The 19,294-nt window shown below is 35.3% G+C and overlaps 1 protein-coding gene across 9 annotated transcripts in view; it reads left to right on the plus strand.

The window, feature by feature from the left end:
* Positions 1-13,896, plus strand: part of LOC149531029 (Peptidase C78, ubiquitin fold modifier-specific peptidase 1/ 2) — a 71,518-nt gene extending 57,622 nt beyond the window's left edge. For all 9 annotated transcript variants that reach the window (XM_089810000.1, XM_089810003.1, XM_089809998.1 and 6 more), the window contains 2 exons: positions 13,182-13,277; positions 13,383-13,896. In XM_089810000.1, coding sequence (XP_089666126.1) covers positions 13,182-13,277; positions 13,383-13,466 — 180 coding nt within the window. In that variant the 3' untranslated portion in view covers positions 13,467-13,896. The remainder of the gene's footprint in view (positions 1-13,181; positions 13,278-13,382) is intronic.
* Positions 13,897-19,294: the final 5,398 nt, after the last annotated feature.

Here is a 19,294-nt window from a genome sequence, read left to right on the forward strand (position 1 = left end):
TACCCTTATCTATCTCCAACCTTCTTTCTATCGATGAATTTTACATTTATTTCTGCCTCGCCAAATGCCCTATCACTACACTTATCAATCTCCAATCTTCAACTTAAGGGTGAGACTACCACTTATTTCTACCTTGCCTTTGCCTTAGGATGGACTACACTTATATCTCCCTCTCCAATACTTAGGGTGGTCTAGCTTATTTTTGCCTTTTTAAATGTCCTATCATGGATTCTACACTTATCAATCTCCAAACTTCAACCTATGATGGGATGATGAAGTGGTGGATGATGAATGCAAGAAGAACCAAGGGAGACAATATCTAGACAAGAACGAAAGAAATAAATCAGCTTAAGGACCCTTTTCAACTCTAAATGATTTAAAGTTACCTTTACCAATGGCCTTATTTTCTTTTTGGAATTTAGGATCAGACTTAAAGAATTTCAAATCCCTTGCAAATCTTGAGGCTCTAGCTGGAAAAATCAGAATTTAGTGCTCTTGGAATTGTCCACCATTTGCCCAAAAAAATTAGACCTTTGATCACAATTACCTCCTTCAAATAAAATCGCCCAAATTAGGGCAGAAATCACAGCTCCTAAAAATCGCCTAGCAAAGAGAAGTTTCAGATCTGCCCTAGAGAAGCCGCCATGCATGAGAATTTTGCCCTAGTAAAATCACCAAAATGGAGGTGCTTAAATATGACGGATCTTGCTGCCTTTGGATACTGAAAATCGCCAAGAAAAAGTGCAGATTTGCCCTCTAAAAATCGCCAAACATGGGGAAGCGGCTACAAATTATCTTTAAAAAATTGTCAACACCATGCAATCTGCCCTAGCTGGAAAAGTCGCCCAAGAGGATGCTAATCTGCCTTAGAAAAATCGTTGAAAGAGGAGAAAATCTGTCCTTAGCAAAATCGCCTAAGCACCAAAGAGGAGGAGTGAGGAATGAAGAAATAAAGGGGAAGAACTTCCTTTTATACCCCACTTGCCTCTCCCTTCTTAGCTGGCCGATTGAGACCTTGGGAGCAAAAATAAATAAATTAGAATACCAAAACTGGCTCCCAATTAAATACTTAGCCAAAAATTAACTTTGCCAAGATGAAATTTACTTCTTTAAATTGCCAATTAGACCAAAATTGCAAAAAAAAAGTAAATAATGCCTTCGAGATGCTAAATGTTTTCATTTAATGATGATTTATTAAAATTTTCTTTTTGGGCCCATGTTTTATTCTGAGTATATCGGCTAGGACACAAAGGTGATGCCATCTGCATATACCAGGCAGTTCCATTTGTGAATAGAGGACGATGGTAAAACTTGTTTCCTCACCAACATGTGTCGTGGGCTTGCAACACCAGCGATGCAAGCTTCCAACTTAGCACAATGACTCAAATAACCCGAACTTGCAACTTTGTATTCTATAAAAAATATATTGTGCTTTTTATAAATGTTTTCTTTGTTTCATTATGTTTTATTTATAAAAAATTGAAGAAATACTTTTCAAAGTTTTAGAATTTAAATATGATTTTTTAAATAAACTTTAATTTAATATGTTTTATTTATGCTTTTCTAAAGTATATTTTTTAATATTTGAATCAAAATGTTAAGTCATTAACAAACCATATGTATTTTTATTTTATTGTTAATGTTAAGCTAGTCTAACAAATTTATGTATATATATTATATAACTCATATTTGAAATAAATAAATCATATAAGCATGCACACGGGCCCACACACACACATTTAAAAAATACATATTTCTATATGGACGAACCCAAAACGAATCCGAACCCAACTCAAACAAATTTTGGACGAATTTCGAACCCGAATCTTTAACCTGCATCTGTATTGGAATCCGAACTGACAACTTTGGGTATTATACTATTCATGAGATTCATGAAAGTTGTAGGGACGTTAGTGAGTTCAAAGGGTAAAACTATGAAGTCATAGTGTTTGCAGTGGGTTCTAAAAGCAGTTTTGTGAACGTCTCCCTTTTTAATCCGAAGCTGATGGTAACCCAATCTAAGATTAATTTTAGAAGACATTGTTGCTCCTCTCATTTGATCAAATAGATCATGAATCCTGAGGAGTGGATATCTATTCTTAATGGTGACCTTGTTAAGCATTCTATAGTCTGTGTAGCCTCATAGTTCCATCCTTTTTCTTGACAAAAAAAATTGGAGCTCCTCAAGGCGAAACAATAGGTCAGATGAATATCTTATCCAATAATTCTTGTAATTGCACTTGTAATTCCATTAGTTCGGTAGTGGTCATCCTGTATGGCACACTTAATATAGGTTCCAATCCAGGTACTAAGTGTATGGTAAAATCAAATACCCTAAAAGAGGGTAAGCCAGGAAGTTTCTATGGAAATACATCTTGGTAATTCTTAAGATAAGCATACTTTTCTTCAAAGGATTCCTTTATTCTTTCTCCAATCTTTCCATCTTAAAAAATGTAATCATCCTAGTATGTGGTTTCCAGTGGTTCCCTCAAGTCTTCTATTTTTACGGCAAAGACTTTAGACCCCTTTTGTCTACATCTCTTAAGTTGCATAGCTGAAATCTGAAGAGGTTTTACTTCATGCATTATTCCTTGAATGTTCACAAGGTTTTTCCTCGGTCATCTAGGCATCCACTGTCTTTGCAAGACAATCTATCTTCACCCTGTGCTCACTGAGCCTATTTATTCCTATGATAATCTTTTAGGACCCTAGGGGTGCTACACATAGATTAACCTCGGTAGAGAAATTTCGGAAGTCTACCTAAGCCTCAAACAAATATTGATCTACCCGAGCCTTTGACGGGTTTTCATATTCAATAGTTCAGGGTTTTTCCATAAATCCATTTCTTTTTGGGAATCTACTCAACAATTTAGGGGATATAAAACATTATGTTGCTCTAGTATTAATTAATATAGAGATGGGGTTTCCATAAATCTTTCCCGGGGTTTCTATAGTGCCCAATTGTTGCTCCACTTGGCAGTTATCCAAGGCTTCTTGAATCTTTTGTTGAAGCCAGCCTATTGTGGAGGTAATGAAGGTCGTGTTTGTTGGTTGGCGTAGTGGTCTCCACCACAAGTGAAACAACCCTTTTTGGTCCCTTCCTCTCATTTCCCTTGTTGCCATTGTTACTACTGAAATTTACTTTAGATTCTTTACTATTATTCCCCTTGAAATCAGATTTGTTGGACCTAAAAGTTTTTAAAGCTCATTTTGGAGCCCTGGATTCAGAATTGGTGACGTTTAAATTGACCTTGTTTTGGTTGTCCCAGATGGAATCATCCTTCCTAACCTTGTGTTCCTGACGAATGGCCCTTTCAAGAATCCAATGAAGTTGTTGAGGCTTGGTTAACAGATATGGAACAATATTTTGAGACCAGAAGTTTTACTGAATCCTCTTAGGCGGTTTGGGGAATCTACCACCATTCTGGGGAAGCAACTACTTGGTGGGGAAACACCAAAATAGGACTAAACTTCAAGGCTACTGATATCACCTTGGATAGGTTTTTCATTATTTTCAAGAATCGATGGCTACCCTAAAAATTTTATAATAAGAAGTTGTTAGACCGTCAAAACCTCAAGGAAGGGGACCTAATAGTGCATGGATACTAGGAAAAATTCACCCAACTACTGAAATATGTCCCTACCTATAAGCAAGACATGAACCTCAAGGTTAGGAAATTTGTCATGGGACTGAATAGCAGAATTCGGGGAGTAGTGGATAAGTTGGCTTCATGAACCATGGAAGAAGCCCTTGAAAGGGCCATTCGTCAGGAACACAAGGTTAGGAAGGATGATTCCATTCAGGATAACAAAAGAAAGGCTAACTAGAACACCACTGGTTTTGAATCGGGGGCTCACAAAAAGAGCTCTAAAATCTTCAAGTCCATCAAATCTGATTTCAAGGGAAATAATAGTAAAGAATCAAAAGGAAATTTCAGTAGTAATAATGACAACAAGGGAAATGAGAGGAAGGGACCACCCAAGGGCTATTTCACATGTGGAGGAGACCACTACACCAATCAATGTCCTAATAAAGGCACCTCCAACCTGCAATCACGACTTCCCTTACCTCCTTAGTAGGCTGTCTTCCACCAGAAGATCCATGCAACCTTGGGTAATTGCTAGGCAGAGCAGTAGTTGGGCCGCATACAAACCCCAGGTAAGATTTATGTAAACCCCATCTCGATATTAATTGATACTGGTACCACAGATTGTTTTATATCCCCAAAATTATTGAGTAGATTACCAAAAAGAATTGGACTTATGGCAAAACCCTTATGTTGTTGAGTATACAAACAAGTCAAAGGCTTGGGTAGACCAATGTTTGTTTGAGGCTCAGGGAGACTTCCCAAATTTCTCTACTGAGATTAATTTGTATGTAGCACTCTAGGGTCCTATGATATTATCATGGGAAGAAACTGGCTCAATGAGCACAAGGCGAAGGTAGATTGTCTTGCAAAGACAGTGGAATGCCTAGATGATTGGGGAAACCCTGTAAGCATTCAAGGAATAATGCATGAACTAAAACCTTGACAAAGTTCAGCTATGCAACTTAAGAGATGTAGAAGAAAGGGGTGCGTAATCTTTGTTGTAAGGATAGAAGATCCGAGGGAACTATAGAAACCACACATCAGGATGATTACATTTTTTAAGATGGGGAGATTTGAGAAAGACTGAAAGAATCCTTCGAAGAAAAGTATCCTTATCTTGGGAATTAACAAGATGTATTTCTAGAGGAATTGCCTAGCTTATCCCCTTCTAGGGTATTTGATTTCACCATAGACTTGGTAGCTGGGGTAGAACCCATATCAAGAGTGCCATACGGGGTGACCACTACCGAACTAATGGAACTACAAGTGCAGTTACAAGATCTATTGGATAAGAAGCTCATCCGACCTAGTGTTTTGCCTTGGGGAGCCCCAATGTTGTTTGTCAAGAAAAAGGATGGAACTATGAGGCTATGCATAGACTATAGAGTGCTTAACAAGGTCACCATCAAGAATAGATATCCAATTTCTAGGATTGATGATCTATTGTATCAAATGAGAGGAGTAATGACGTTTTCCAAAATTGATCTTAGATTGGGTTACTACCAGCTTCGAATTAAAGAAGAAGATATTTACAAAATTGTTTTCAAGGCCCGCTATGGGCACTATGAGTTTATAGTTTTACCCTTCAGACTAACGCACCTGCAACTTTCATGAATCTCATGAATAGTATATTCCAGGATTGCCTAAACAATTTTGTGTATGGGAAGTTATCTAAGTGTTCTTTTTATCATAAGGAAATCAAATATTTAGCCTTTTAGGGCATATTTTTTCAGCTAAGGGAATAATAGTAGACCCTGCCAATGTCAAGGTAATCAAAGAGTGGTTGGTCCCTAAGAATGTGTTAGAGGTTAGAAGCTTCATGGGTTCATCAGATTTTTAATGAAAACTTGTTAGACTTCTCTAGGATAGCACATCCCATCACTACACTGCAAAGGGGAAAAAGTTTATTTGGTCCAAAAAATGTCAAACAATATTTGAATACTTAAAGGAGAAGCTGGCTATTGTGTCGATACTTAGAGTACCAAACCGAGAGACACTTTGTGGTCATAAAAGATTCATTGGGACGACTAGGGGGTGTCCTAATGCAAGAAGGCCAGGTAATTGCTTATGAATCCTGGAAATTGAAAAATTATGATCTGCATGACTTAGCAGCCATCGCCCATGCTCTAGAGATGTGGATACATTATCTGATTGGGAAATCATTTGAGCTCAGATCCGACCATCATTGACTAAAGTACATATTCACCCAACCTAATCTTAATGCTCGCCAAAGGAGGTGGTTGGAGTTTCTAGTAGATTATGATTTTGAGATTAGTTATTTCAAGGGTAAAGAGAATAGAGTAGTTGATGCCCTCAGTTGATGAAGACATATTTTGGCTATGGTAACAATAATACTAGGCTTTGGGAGCAACTACTTTTGTGTCTGCCAAGGGACGAGTTTTATAATGAGGTACATCAAGCAATCCTTAGGGATCCTCGAGATATTAGAGATGAAGGATAACAATTGAAAAGAGATGGGCTTCTAAGGTATAAAGGTAGGATGTACATACCTAAGGACTCAAGAGATTCAAAAAATGATTTTGGGAGAAATTGATGCCGCTCGTTACTCAGGGCACCCTGGTGTGACTAATATGATGATTGACATGAAACCATTGTATTTTTGGAATGGCGTGAAGAACGAAACAGTTGAGTATGTGGCAAGATGCCTCGAGTGTCAAAGGGTTAAGGCTAAGCACCGATACCCATTTGAGCTGTTACATTCGAATGAGGTCCCATAATGAAAATGGAAAATAATCACTATGGATTTCATCCAAGAATTACCTATGACTTGAAACAGACATAATACCATCCTAGTGGTAGTGGATTGATTAATAAAGGTAGCACATTTCATCCTAGGAAACTTAATAGACGAGGTGACAGAAATTACCCATAAATTTGTGCGAGATTTTTATACTTAATAGAGTTCTAGAAAAGATCATACCTAACAGAGATGCTAGAATAACATCTAGATTTTGGCAAACTTAATTCTCAACTTTGGGAATGAAATTGAAAATTAGTTTAGCTTACCATCCAGAGACCGATGGTTAGACAGAAAGAGTAAACCAAGTATTAGAAGATCTCTTGAGAGTGTATTGCATGGATCAAGAATATTGATGAGAATTGTACCTTCATCCGGTCAAATTTGCCTATAACAACTCATATCAGTCGGCTATTAAGATGACACCCTTTGAAGCTCTATATGGGCGTAAGTGCATAACCCCTGTAAGTTGGAACTTGGGCCTAGCAGATGCAAAACATGAAACATATTGGAGGATATCCTTTACATTAGGAACAAGTCAGTGACTTGGTGGCTTGGCTCAGCCATCCCGAGTATGAAATAGTCATTATAAAAGTTATGTTGGATAGATGCAGAGAATCAATTTACTTACAAATTGACAAAGGGGTAGTGTTGGAGAAAGAGCACACAACGGTATAGGAAAAACTTTTGTCAAACTGTGTACACAAACAGGAAGGTGGACAAGCGTTGTGAAGCTTCACTTTGTAAAGGTGTTTAAAGACAGTGTAGAGGGACCCCATTGGCAATAATCTTCCTTAGTGGATATCGCTGGAGTTATGTATTACAAAAATTCCATTTGTATGGTACGAGTCCAACAAGCGACACTGCGGTTTCCATTATTGCACAACGAGATGGATGCCTGGGCTTCACGATAGAATTCCTTATATCTTGCAACTGACTCTGGATGGATGAGCACGATCTTGACATAGTGTTGTCTCTTTGTACATTCATCATTCAATATCTATAGGAATTAAAATATAAAAATGGAAAATATATGCCCGATTAAAGTCAAAGTCCAATGAATTGAAGAGGTCTGATAAAATATTAAGCAATTTAATCCTGGAAACCCAACAAATGGCTACAGGAAAATAAGGCATGAATGATAATGACAACAATTGCATGCATACAGATATATCAAGGATGTCATTGAAGAAAGGATGCAAATTCAATTACAACAAAAGACTCATCAACTGATACACACTCAATCCTCGGTGGTGATGAAGCCAACACCCATATGCAGTTTTTCTACAAGAGACATCATAGCCAATACCCATGGAGCCCAATGACTTTCCCAACCATTAAAATTTTTGAGTGTAGAGTAGTCCCTGGTGAAGAATTGAGATTTTACATCCAAATAAAAAATCGCTTTTCCATCCACGAGAAATAATAAATTTATCCTCTTTAGCAATAATACAAGGAAGTTTTGGATGAACGAAATAAGGCATAAGACAAGCGGTATATTAACATGGAGATGCCATAAATAATTAAAGGGCCCGATGATTTTATTATAAGAGTTGTGATTGTATTATAAGAAAATAATTTAAGTCGTGTGATTATAGTTAATGAGAAAGTGTTATTTATTTTTTAAAAAGAGACAACCTTTCATTTTGAAAAGGCACATACTCTATTGGTAAGGGTATAACTGAAGTTTACATAATCAAAAGGACATATTTGACATTCCAAAGAAGAAAAGCATTATTCATTTGTACGAAGGGATAGGGAGCTTTAATATGGCTTTGTAATATGAATTCAAATATTTTATTTAATAATAAAATAAAAGGCCGTTTGTTAATTTTTATTAAAGGCATGGAGATTTAAACTACAATTGATTCGTCCTTTATAATCATTTTTAAAATTCCACAAACAATTTAAATATTAGATAAGTGGACATGGTCATTTAGCATCTTAAATGTGATCATAATTGATATAGTGAAATATTGAATTGTTTCCATATCCGTGTCCAGTTTATCTCCCTACGATAGGAGTTCAATTTGGACTAATCTAAGATTGTAAATATATTTGATTTGTCGCATCTTGATTATTAACTTGTTGATAGTATATGTGCGTAGAATTTTATAAAGTTGTACGTGAAAATCTTTATTGTAGTTGACTCTGTTGCCCAAATAAGCGAAGGCAACGGTCTTTTAAATTGTTGTAGTATTATTGGATTTATATTTGAAGTAATAAAATATGTATCTTCCTTCTTACAAGCATCAAATCCATTATTTACAAATATTATACAAGACATTCAATTATTTCAAGCAAGCATTCAATTTCATTTTGACCGAGTTTGAAGACCTTGGCAACTGAAGAACTCACAAAGCTTAAATTTTCTATAGAAAAGACTTGAACCAAGCAGTTAGTGTTTGAGGTAAAGGTCTACCCACCTAGGTGTAGTGAAGCCTGAAGTGCAGGGGAATTGAAGTCATTCCAATTCGTTGGCTAGAACTGATTGTGGAATCTTGTTGCAGAATTGATAGGCTCTTGGATTTCCAATCTGTGGTTTTGGGAACCAACAGTGCCCAAGTAGAAGGAAGGCCACAACTTCAATTGCTGTGGAGTACTTTGTGAAAAGCATTGAGTTAGGAGTCAAAAGTGAAGGATGACATGTGAAGGATACTTGGAGAAAGGAGATTCCCAAAATTTGGTTGGGAAAGAGTGAAAGGTGTGATGGGATAATGAGATATGATAGTCTCGTGCAAATGAAGACTTAAATATTTAGTTTGCAAATTTGTTTATTACTAATTGTGCAAATGAAAGACTTAGGCGTTTAGTTTGGATTTTTTTTATTCTTAAAGATTGTCTAGATTGGCTTTCCAAGGAGTAGGAATATAATTCTTTAGTTTTCAAACTATTTGGACAGGAGATATTTGATTTTTGAGATTTGTAGTTGGATGGAGTTTGTTTAGAGTGTTATGGAATGTCCATCTTCCAAAGGAAAATTGTTCCTTTGTGTAATCTATTGAGCTATGATTAAATGGCCAGAACAAGGGTGTATAATGAAACCTTTCTTTGACCCTGAAGCTGAAATCATTTCTTGGGTCCTTTTGATTTGTTTTTATAGGCTCCCTTTGGGTTTGAGAAATATTCCTTTGATTAAATCACTGGTTTCACCCCAAAGCTGAAATCATTTCTTGGATCCCTCATTTGATTTGTTTTTGCGTCTAATAAATCTTGCCTTGATTAAATTACAGTTTGAACAAATTGTTAATTTTGTGATATATGATTTTGACCAAGAAGGATTTTAGCATAGTTTTGTAAGAGTTTGTGTTCTAGATTTATTGAAACTCTTCCAAGTTCATGTTGTCTGTGAGCAAGGTTCACAACTTCAATTTGTGAACCTTAAAGGTCTTCCTTTAGGGTGCTTCCAATGTAATAAGTTTGTACACAAGATTTTTGACTGTCACTCTACTAAACCCTTTAAATCCTCTTTGGTCTTACCTATGGAAATGGGTTAAAAAATGGCCCACTTTGTTTAGATTTTGGCTGGAGGAATCATGGTTGTTTTATGGTAAATAGAGAAAAAGGTTTGGTTATTTCGTCATTTTTTGAGATTGGAGAGAACGAGGTTGGAGTGGGTGGGATAGAATTGAAGGATAATTTGAGTCATATAATGAGAACAAATTTTAGTGACTAGTTGAGGATTTTTTCAGGCTACATGATCTTGCCCCTCTTGAAGTTTTTGAAGCCCTATGGATTTTGGGTAATCTTCGCCTCCTGAGAGAAATCAAAGAAATCTAGAGGGTGTAGGGAAAAGGTGGAGATATTATGATATGAAACTCTGTTAGTCATTTGCTTTGGCTTTCAATCGATAATGGAGGAGCTTCTTTCCCATAGGGGGAGAAACTTGATTGTGTTCCCTGATTTTTGTTGTAGCTAGTGCCAACCATGTTACTAGTTTGTTTGAATCTTTGTATGGTTTTTTAGTAATTATTTGCAAGAGCCTGCCACAATTTAGGATTTTGGTATTAAGAAATTATACTAGTTGACGAGGATAATGGTCCACTCAAATGCATTTGACGAATCCTAGAAAACTAATTATTTAGTTGCTATCTATAATGCATACTAAAAATTACGCAAATTTAATGAGAGAGACAAAAATATAAAAAGATTAGTTAAAGAAAAAGACAACCAACTTCAAGAACATTTAGGCTGCAGCACTATTTCAAGTAACTTCAAGAATTTCACATGGGAAATTTGATCTTTGAATTCATCAGGAAATTCTTGATATTGATCAACAACTTTAATGGCCCCTTGTTCATCATTCGCCTTTTCCATTTGTATTCTTATCAATAAGATTCAACCAAATTCTAATAGGCACCTTAAATATTTGTAAGGTTTCATCTCTTCCTCTAACCTATTTTTCACATACAAAAATAGTCTAATGGTATCTAATAGATATAACTGTAAAAAAATGGTAAGTATTTTCTAATTAGTTCTGATACCATATTAAAAGCTACATAGATATAACACATTACACAAATTTGTACATTTGGAAAACCCTTTCAGGTAAAAGGTCTTATCAAGCATCATTTTATTAGAAAACACTTGTCTCCAAAATTAGAAACAAAACCTGGCAATATCTCTTCTCTTCACTTCCACATGATCAATGATAAATCTTCTGTGCACAATGATAGAGATCACTATTTTACTCAGCCAAATTTCGTTTATTTCAAGTGAGAGAAGCTTCTTAAATATAAGAGGGATGACAAACTGCATGAAATGGTACTTGCAACACCTTTTCAAACACCCCATTTATAAATGATTGATAATCTAATTGATTTTATTAGAGTATTAATTATTAATTGGTATGCTTTGTAATGCATAAACTAAACTAATGCTATATAACCTTGACTTGGAACAATATTTAAATGTTACAGGGGTATGATCAATAATAACTTCATGTTCTAACTGCAAGGTCTTTAATATCGGCTAGAGTGAGGGGATTCCTAATTGTATTTGAAAGAGCAATGATAATATGGCTAATAGTCTAATTACAATGGTGACATTTGAGGCAAGTATCAGGTTCATGAAAGTTGAGAATAAAACTGTTGATCTAGGTTTCAGTTTGGGAAAACAAATCTGGAAGAATATGGAAAAACATGTACACCATTTTTTCAGGGCATGACTGATAGGAATTCAAAACTATTCAATGTGTCAAATATTTAGGGACATGCACAACATAATGAAAGGGTGTATAAATCCAATGAGCTATGTTTGACCGTAGGAAACCAGTTAAAAATGCCTGTAGACAACATAATACTAAATATTGAAGATTTTGGTAAAAATTAAAATTGTATTTTGGTGATTTGCATTTTGTGATAGATCCTCTTAGTTTCTTAGTATCTTATGTAATGAACTTGTTACATTGATTTTCAGATTTTAGGACAAATTGCATCAATGATCTATCTTTATACTTTCATTTAGGGCTTCACATCTCTTTTTTGGGATTGTGATGGCTTTCATAGTTGCATTAAAACTTTCAATAACACTCTAGTACCATCTAGTTTGTTGGGCTTATTTTCTTGGCATAGGTTTGTTGCTTTCTCAGTACAATATTTTTGCAATTTAGCAGGTCATCCCTTGTATCGTCAATCAAAGCTAGATCAGGAGTGTTAGAGCAGTCTGCTCCATATTGTATGCCCCATTGGATGAGATCAAACAATAGGATGTATGGTCTTGAGAAATGAACCTTTTGGTTCAAATGTTCTCTCTTGCTAAGCCAAGAGAAAATAAGAGATCCTTCTAAATAAAGCTCTTGAAAGTCGGGAAGATGATGGAAGAGTTTGATTATATCCTTTCAGAAAAGTGTTTGGCTTCCATTTCTTTTGAATGTAAAATTGATTCAAAATATACAGAAGGCTCAGCCAATTGGAATCATGATGCAGATATTTTCCTTTGGAAATGAACATATAACAATTTCATTTAAGAGGCTCTTCCGATGCCAAAAACAATGGTCATCAAATTTTTTTCAAGGCAACTAAAAGGAAAACATAGACGGAAATCAATATTTAACTAAAAAAGGATGTTCTGGTCGAACCTTGTTGAAACAACTGGTAATTTTAAACACACTATCAAAAGATTACAACTTTATGAAGAATTATTGTGCAGAGAAAAGATGCAACTGAGCTAAAGTAAATGTCCTGTGAAAAGGTGGGTCCTCAGGAAGAAATGTTGATTGATTGTAAAGGATTTGATAGGAAACAAATTGCAACAAAAGATAATTAAGTCTAAAAATATGAAAGATCGCTACGTATGATTGTGATTCCTTTTTTGATTGGTAACATGAGAATTATTAGTCTGGTCTGAGCCAGATGAGGCCACAAACAGGGGACCTCATCCCTGGCATTAATGCACAATATTAAAACACATATAGTCCAAACCTGCAAGTTCAGTATAGCCCAGCAGGGGCGTGAAGCCAGAAAACACACTGGCCAAGCTAGGGTTTGGAGCATGAAGTCAGTGGCATGAACACCAGTAGTTTCAATATGAAGGCTTAAAACTCAAAGAAGGCCCATAATCATAATGGCCCAATGGGGTTTGAACCTTGGTGGCTACAACAACAATGGCACAATCTTATCATCACATTATTGCATCAATGGCCCATATGATTGTGGTTTTATTGACATCAACATAACTAAATAAACTTAAGCTGACAGTGCTGGTTTAAAATTTTGATTTTTGTTTCTTGCAGAGCTCATCAACAAAACTGCAACAGTTATTGCAGTCTATCTGAGCCATGTACATATTTGAATTTATTCTTTAATGTTGACAGTTGCTTACATTGTATGCAGCGCACAGAAGAATTGGCCAGTGCACTAAGAGGAAACAAAGGGTGGCAAAAGCTTGTCAAAAGAGGGCTGCATACTCTGAGAAAACCAGAGTACCAGGTTAAACTTCTATAAATCCTCTTACGTCACTCAGTCTCTAATTATCATCTGAACTGTATTGTCTCTCTAATGTGCTTGTAGAATCTAAATAATTGTTTCCTGCAGTTATGTTATGTTGATCCTGGTATTGCTCATGGTGAGGAGTTGGAACAATTGAAGATTTTGGGTAGTGAGGTGTTCAAATATTGAAAGCATGATTGAGCATTATATACTTAAAGTCATCCTCACTCTGCTATCTTTAATATTCAACATTTGTGATATGTAATATGAACCTGCAATTAAAATTTTCATTATCTCGGGTCTATCCATCTCACATAGAAACATGAAACCTTGGGGATAGCTGCAAGCAATAAAGAAATAATGTGAATCAAGTTATGGGGTATGGGAAAGGAATGGAGATTTCTTATTTAAAGCTTCCAGAACAAATCATTTTCATTCCAGAAAGGAATGTACACATAAGTTATCTACAGGCAAAAAAAATATTTGAAAATTGAAATAACTCAAAAACACATCCGTGTATTTCTAGTCAGTTGAGCAGTATGGCCTTTCCTATCTAAAGAAAGGTTTGACTATTTTTTTTAAAGCTAATATCGATGATGGAAATGAGGGGATGTAGAAATTTGGTTTTGGTGGTAATTTTTTTCTTTCTGAATTTTGAAGATGGCTGTGGGTGACATTTAGAATGATTTAAACAACTCAAAAGCACTGAATTTTTTTGGCAGTTATTATGCTGAATTTGCAATGACAATCCTCTCTATTCCACTAAAACAGATTCTCCTATTTTTATGCACTGAATCAATCCTCCTAATAACGCTGAGTCTAGAGATATAAGAATTTAAAAAACAAAGACTTTTTGTTGAATGCAGATTCAATACACAAAAAAATCTTTTTCAAGATAGTAGGAATAAAAGTGGTTAGCAATATTGTTAGAAATAACCTATTATGGGCTCTTCATAATGTTAATATTGGAGATATAATGAATCAAATTTATTTGGCTATGAAGAGGATGTAGAATGAGTTATATCTTCAAAATATAAAGAAAGGGTATATAAATTATATAATTTTATTGCCTCTTATTGTTTTATTGACCAAAGGGATTTAGGAGTTGAGCATAAAAGTTGTCATTGGGTAAGTCAGATCCACATTCAACATTTCTATTTTGTGAATTATTATTGCATTATTCATCCCTTTCACCATAGTTTTGCTTTTGTGGGCTTGCACGTGTGTGGCTCTTTGTGGCACTAGTTACTTCGGCTAAATTTATGGGGCCTACCTTTATTGCACCTTCCTCTATTGCAAGAGATTGGTTAAAATACCTAGCAAGGTTTGTATCTAAATCTTCAGTAGTAAGAGGTACTTTTTACTTATAGCTAGTATTTTATTGGGATCTTGTTCTCCTATTATTGCTACTAGATCAATACCCACGGTTATTTGCTCAATGAACATGAGCCCTTATGTGGTGTTGACTTCTAGTGTGTGAGCAACCTCTTCCTCTTACTCTCACTTTTCCCCTACCTCTCTCTCCTCTCCTATTATTTGTTGTACTGGTCATTTTATTTTGTTTTTAGATTGTCGACACTTCCAAAGAAAATTCAATAGGATTCAAGTTCAATTGACATGTTTCCTACTAAACAAGAAAATTCGAAGTCATTGATCTGGCTCCTTGTAAATTTATAAGTATTGATTTCATGTCGAAGGATGGATATCTCTTGAAAACCATATCACACCTATTCATCGTTAATTGAATGATATGATCTACCTTTATAATTAGCTTGCAAATATTTTTTTGTTTTTTTTGTGTTGTACAAGACTTAAAAAATACCTAATAATCTTAGTTAAAAAGGCATTTGATATGATAATTTAGTTTGGACACCATTTATTGCATCATAGAAATATGGGTTATTGAAGTGCTAACATGCTAGTGTGTAAAATAAAATTGTTTGTGACATTGTCCATTGAAGTAATTGTTGTCATCTCTTGCTCTCGCCTAATGATTTCAAACTTACCCACAACAATTAAGCTTCTCAAGCTTTCTTGTGGGTTTTGGGACTTTGTGGGTGCATCCTTTGCTTTACCTTCGATGATTATGGGTAGTTCAAGGATTTTACACTGTTGAGCTGAGGAGGCCTATTGCCACATTTAATAAATGTCGTCAACACAGGTACCCCACAAACCTCTTTTGTTGTTAAGGGCTTTGCTTGTGTGGCTATATCTGCTAAAGGAAATATTGACCTCTTGGTTGTGCCAAGACCTCTATTGTGGTTTGTGGAAATGATTTGGTGGGTGATGTAGACTTTTTACCAATGTTGTAGGTTGAAGTTAGGTTTGCTAGTCTTGATCTTCTCTATTTGATCTTCATCAGTGGGTGATGGATTCTTGGAAGGCCTTAGTAACTAATAACATTGAGTTTTTCCCTTGTACTAATGGGTTTTTCTATTGCTACTTTTGCTTCCTTTGATGACTAAGATTTGGTTTTAAGTTGAGGGCTTGTGGGGTCACTCTCTTTTGACCAAATCCTAGGCAATCTCTTCCAACACTCTTTTTGAACCATTCAGTGTGCGTCCAATTCGGGTTTGTCTTCTCAATCTTCCCATTCATTTTTGGGAGAATTTATGTTTCGAGGCCATAAACAACTCTATTGATTGTTTCTTGAAGGTGGATGATACTAGTACATCCGTGGATCTCTCTTTGTTTGCTCACATTTTGGTTGCTATTGATGTTTTCATACCTCTTTTTGGGGATGTAGTTTTTATGATTGCAGATAGGCCATGGACTTATTATTGGAATGAGGGTCTCGCATTTTGATGCTGTCAACGCTTCTCTATTGGTCATAAATTGTTCTCACATCGTAAAGATGATGCCACTTGGTGGAAGGATGTTAATGGCGTTCACTTTGACTATTTGGATTTCTAATTCTTCCTCAGATGACTCTTCACAAGATTCCTATGACTCCTTATAAGATGATTCTCTTGTTGTTGGTTCAACTCATGTAGATCCAACTGCACCCATTGTTGATAGTGTGGCCCCGACTAGTTGCATGGATCCTCCTCCATTTGTTATTGCTCTAGTCCAACCTTTAGTTTACAATGTGTAGTCTTCTCAACACGTTGCCCCTTTTGTTAACTGTCTGGAGGGTTTTCCACTTGTTCCCCTATGTGGTGAGGATCCTCGTGATAGCATTGCTTGGATGATTCATGACAGTGCAAGAAAGATTGTTCTTCAACTTCTTATTCTCCTTCCCACATCACAGGTGAGTTGCCTATTGATTCTTGATGTGGGTTACTAGTTATTGTGTTGTTAATGCTATGTATTTTAGCTTGTTGTAAATGACCTTTTTGGTATTTTTGTAAGGGCCAAATACCTTGATTTGTGACTTTTGAATATAAAAAACATGCCTATTTATAAAAATTGCTTTCTTTTTTCTATCTTGAGAATAAACTTTTCATCACAAATTATTTTCTCATATGAGATATTAGTGATTAGTGATCAACATATTGATTAGGATTATGTGGCTAGAAAATTAAATGTAAACCAATATATTAGATATTGGATTTAATACTTGTAAAACAAACAATTTCAATTTCTTTATCAAATTTCTACATAAAGTTAACTTAAAATAGTATATTAACTTTTTAAATATATTAATAATGTTGAAAATAGATATGTAAAGTGTTTTTAATTGGTAATAGTAAGATTTTCATTAATAGCAAAAGAAATTTGCATACCCAGATTGTTAGAGTTATGCATACACCATCTATTCTACATAGTCTAGTACCAAACCCCACTGATTCCCACTACCATCACCCCTACCCCTATTACTATATTGTGGTAAAAAAGATAAACATGCTTAGCAAAAACCTTCACCAAAACAACTTCCTATGCATTAAACGAGCATAGCCCATGAAACTACCCTTCAGACTACACCCTATTCAACAACCAATTACATTTGAATAACCCTACCCTAAAATCTCGTACAAAACATTTCATTTTTCCTTTGTCCATAGGACCATTGTACCAAAACACAGTAGGATTGAATTTGACTATATCTCCTTTAGCTTTGGTCCTCCTTATCTTATCGTTCATTCACTCTAGTTCTTTGGTGTCCAAAAATTCCTTCGAGGATCCCCACCTCGTAAGGGATTCCTATTGGACAATGTCGCTGTTACTAAGAAATGCTCCAAACCCAAAGCAACTACAATGAGGGTCCAACATTATCCTCTGTACATTGATGCCCATTTTGTACCCATAGTTCAACACCCACCTCAGCCATCATTGTTATAATGGTTAGACTCCTACACCATTCTGATTTGGACACTCTCTCATAGCATGAAGCCCTAACTTCCTTTGACCCCAAGTTTAAAGCCCAAGCAAGAAATGTAGAGACTATGTCAATGTTTGAGCAAGTCTCGTTAATCATCTTTCATGATGGCAATAATCTCCACCAACGTACTCCAAATCCATCTCTTCACCACTTATGCCGCAAAAGTCCTTGGATATCTCGTCACCCCCATTAACCATTAATGATACACCCAAATTGAATAGCATGTCTACAACACAATTCCCACCTCATTTTACATGGGAGGATTTATGGTTTTCAAACTTGCCAAGATTTGAAGTATTTTTTTTAATACATCTATTTAGAGTATAGGTGCCAATGTCCTCTAAAATAAGTGCATTAACTAAAACACATCCTCTTCCGAGTGTAAATGGTGAACATATGATTTTTGTAGCCATTAATACTACATTAATATTTGTGTTGGATCAGCATTTTTTGTGCATCATACAGTAACCACAATGTTATGGTTGAGGTAGATGTTACTTACGAGTTTTGGTTATTTTATTGTTTTCAACAATTTTTCTGTAGAGCATTCCAATTAATAATTTTGATTTAATTTGATCTTTATGGAGTTGAATGGTTTTAATTATTTTTTTAATTAACTTAACTAGCATATTATTTGCCCTTTTTCACTTTTGAGCAAAAAGTGACTTATAATGAGAAATTAGAATTCATTTTTGGACTCTTTGAAGAGTTGAAATTCTCAAACACCCTCTTGTGAGAAATCTATTGATTTGTTCATTGGGAGTGATTGGCATGATGGATTTGTGTGGTTAGTGGTTCATTGGAACTGTACTAGAATTGCTCCACTTTGTTAAGTTTTTCTATCATTTTTGTGGAGTTTCTTATCTCTTTTCTTTATTTTGGTGTTCCTGCCATTTGGCGAGATAGGGTTATCCAAGCCTTTCATTTTACTTTGTTTCCTATCTTAATATTTATTGCATTTAGTTTGTGGGTTAAGAATGCATTTTCCCCCATAATTGGATTATTTTATTGTCCATTTGGGTGTGTTTATAAATCCAAAATTGAATGGGAAATGTAATGTTATGTTGCTTAAGTATTTTTGGCTCATTGGAAATGCAAATTTGAATACAATTTTGCATTCCTAGCCATTTTTGGAGCCAAAGGATATTTTTAGATTTATTTATAAAAAAAAATTAAGTTTGAGCTTTTTCATGGCCTTTAATGGTAGTATTGGCTTTGAGACTACATTGGCCCTAAATGTAATTTTGTGAAAGTGGGAATTTTCTCAGTTAAATGATTGATTATTTTGTGGAATTTAAAGATTTGGTATATGGAATTTCATTTGTGCAAAGATTTGTGACTGTCTTCTTGATTTTTGAGCCACGTGAGCATATTTCATGTTATGCTCTTATTTTTGTTTTATGATTCATTTGGTCATTGTTAGTGGCTTTTGTGATTTCTTGGGTTGTGATTCATGCATGTATTAATGAGGTCTTGAGAGGTTCGTCCTCTTGGTCTGCGACTAATTAGGTGTTCCTTGTTTGTCAAGTAGAGCCAAGACCTTTATGAGACTTGTGGTTTGTGTTTTGGTGCTTGCATTTACTTTTTTGTTTATACACTGGATGTTTGATCACTTTGATATGCAAATGTATGGTGTCAAGACCACATCCCAATGGATAGTTGGAATATACCTATTTGACATGATCCTAAGGGGCTC

This window comes from Cupressus sempervirens, chromosome 11, assembly GCF_028749045.1.
Source record: "Cupressus sempervirens isolate cs-2001-9-10 chromosome 11, ASM2874904v1, whole genome shotgun sequence".
Taxonomy (NCBI): Eukaryota; Viridiplantae; Streptophyta; class Pinopsida; order Cupressales; family Cupressaceae; genus Cupressus; species Cupressus sempervirens.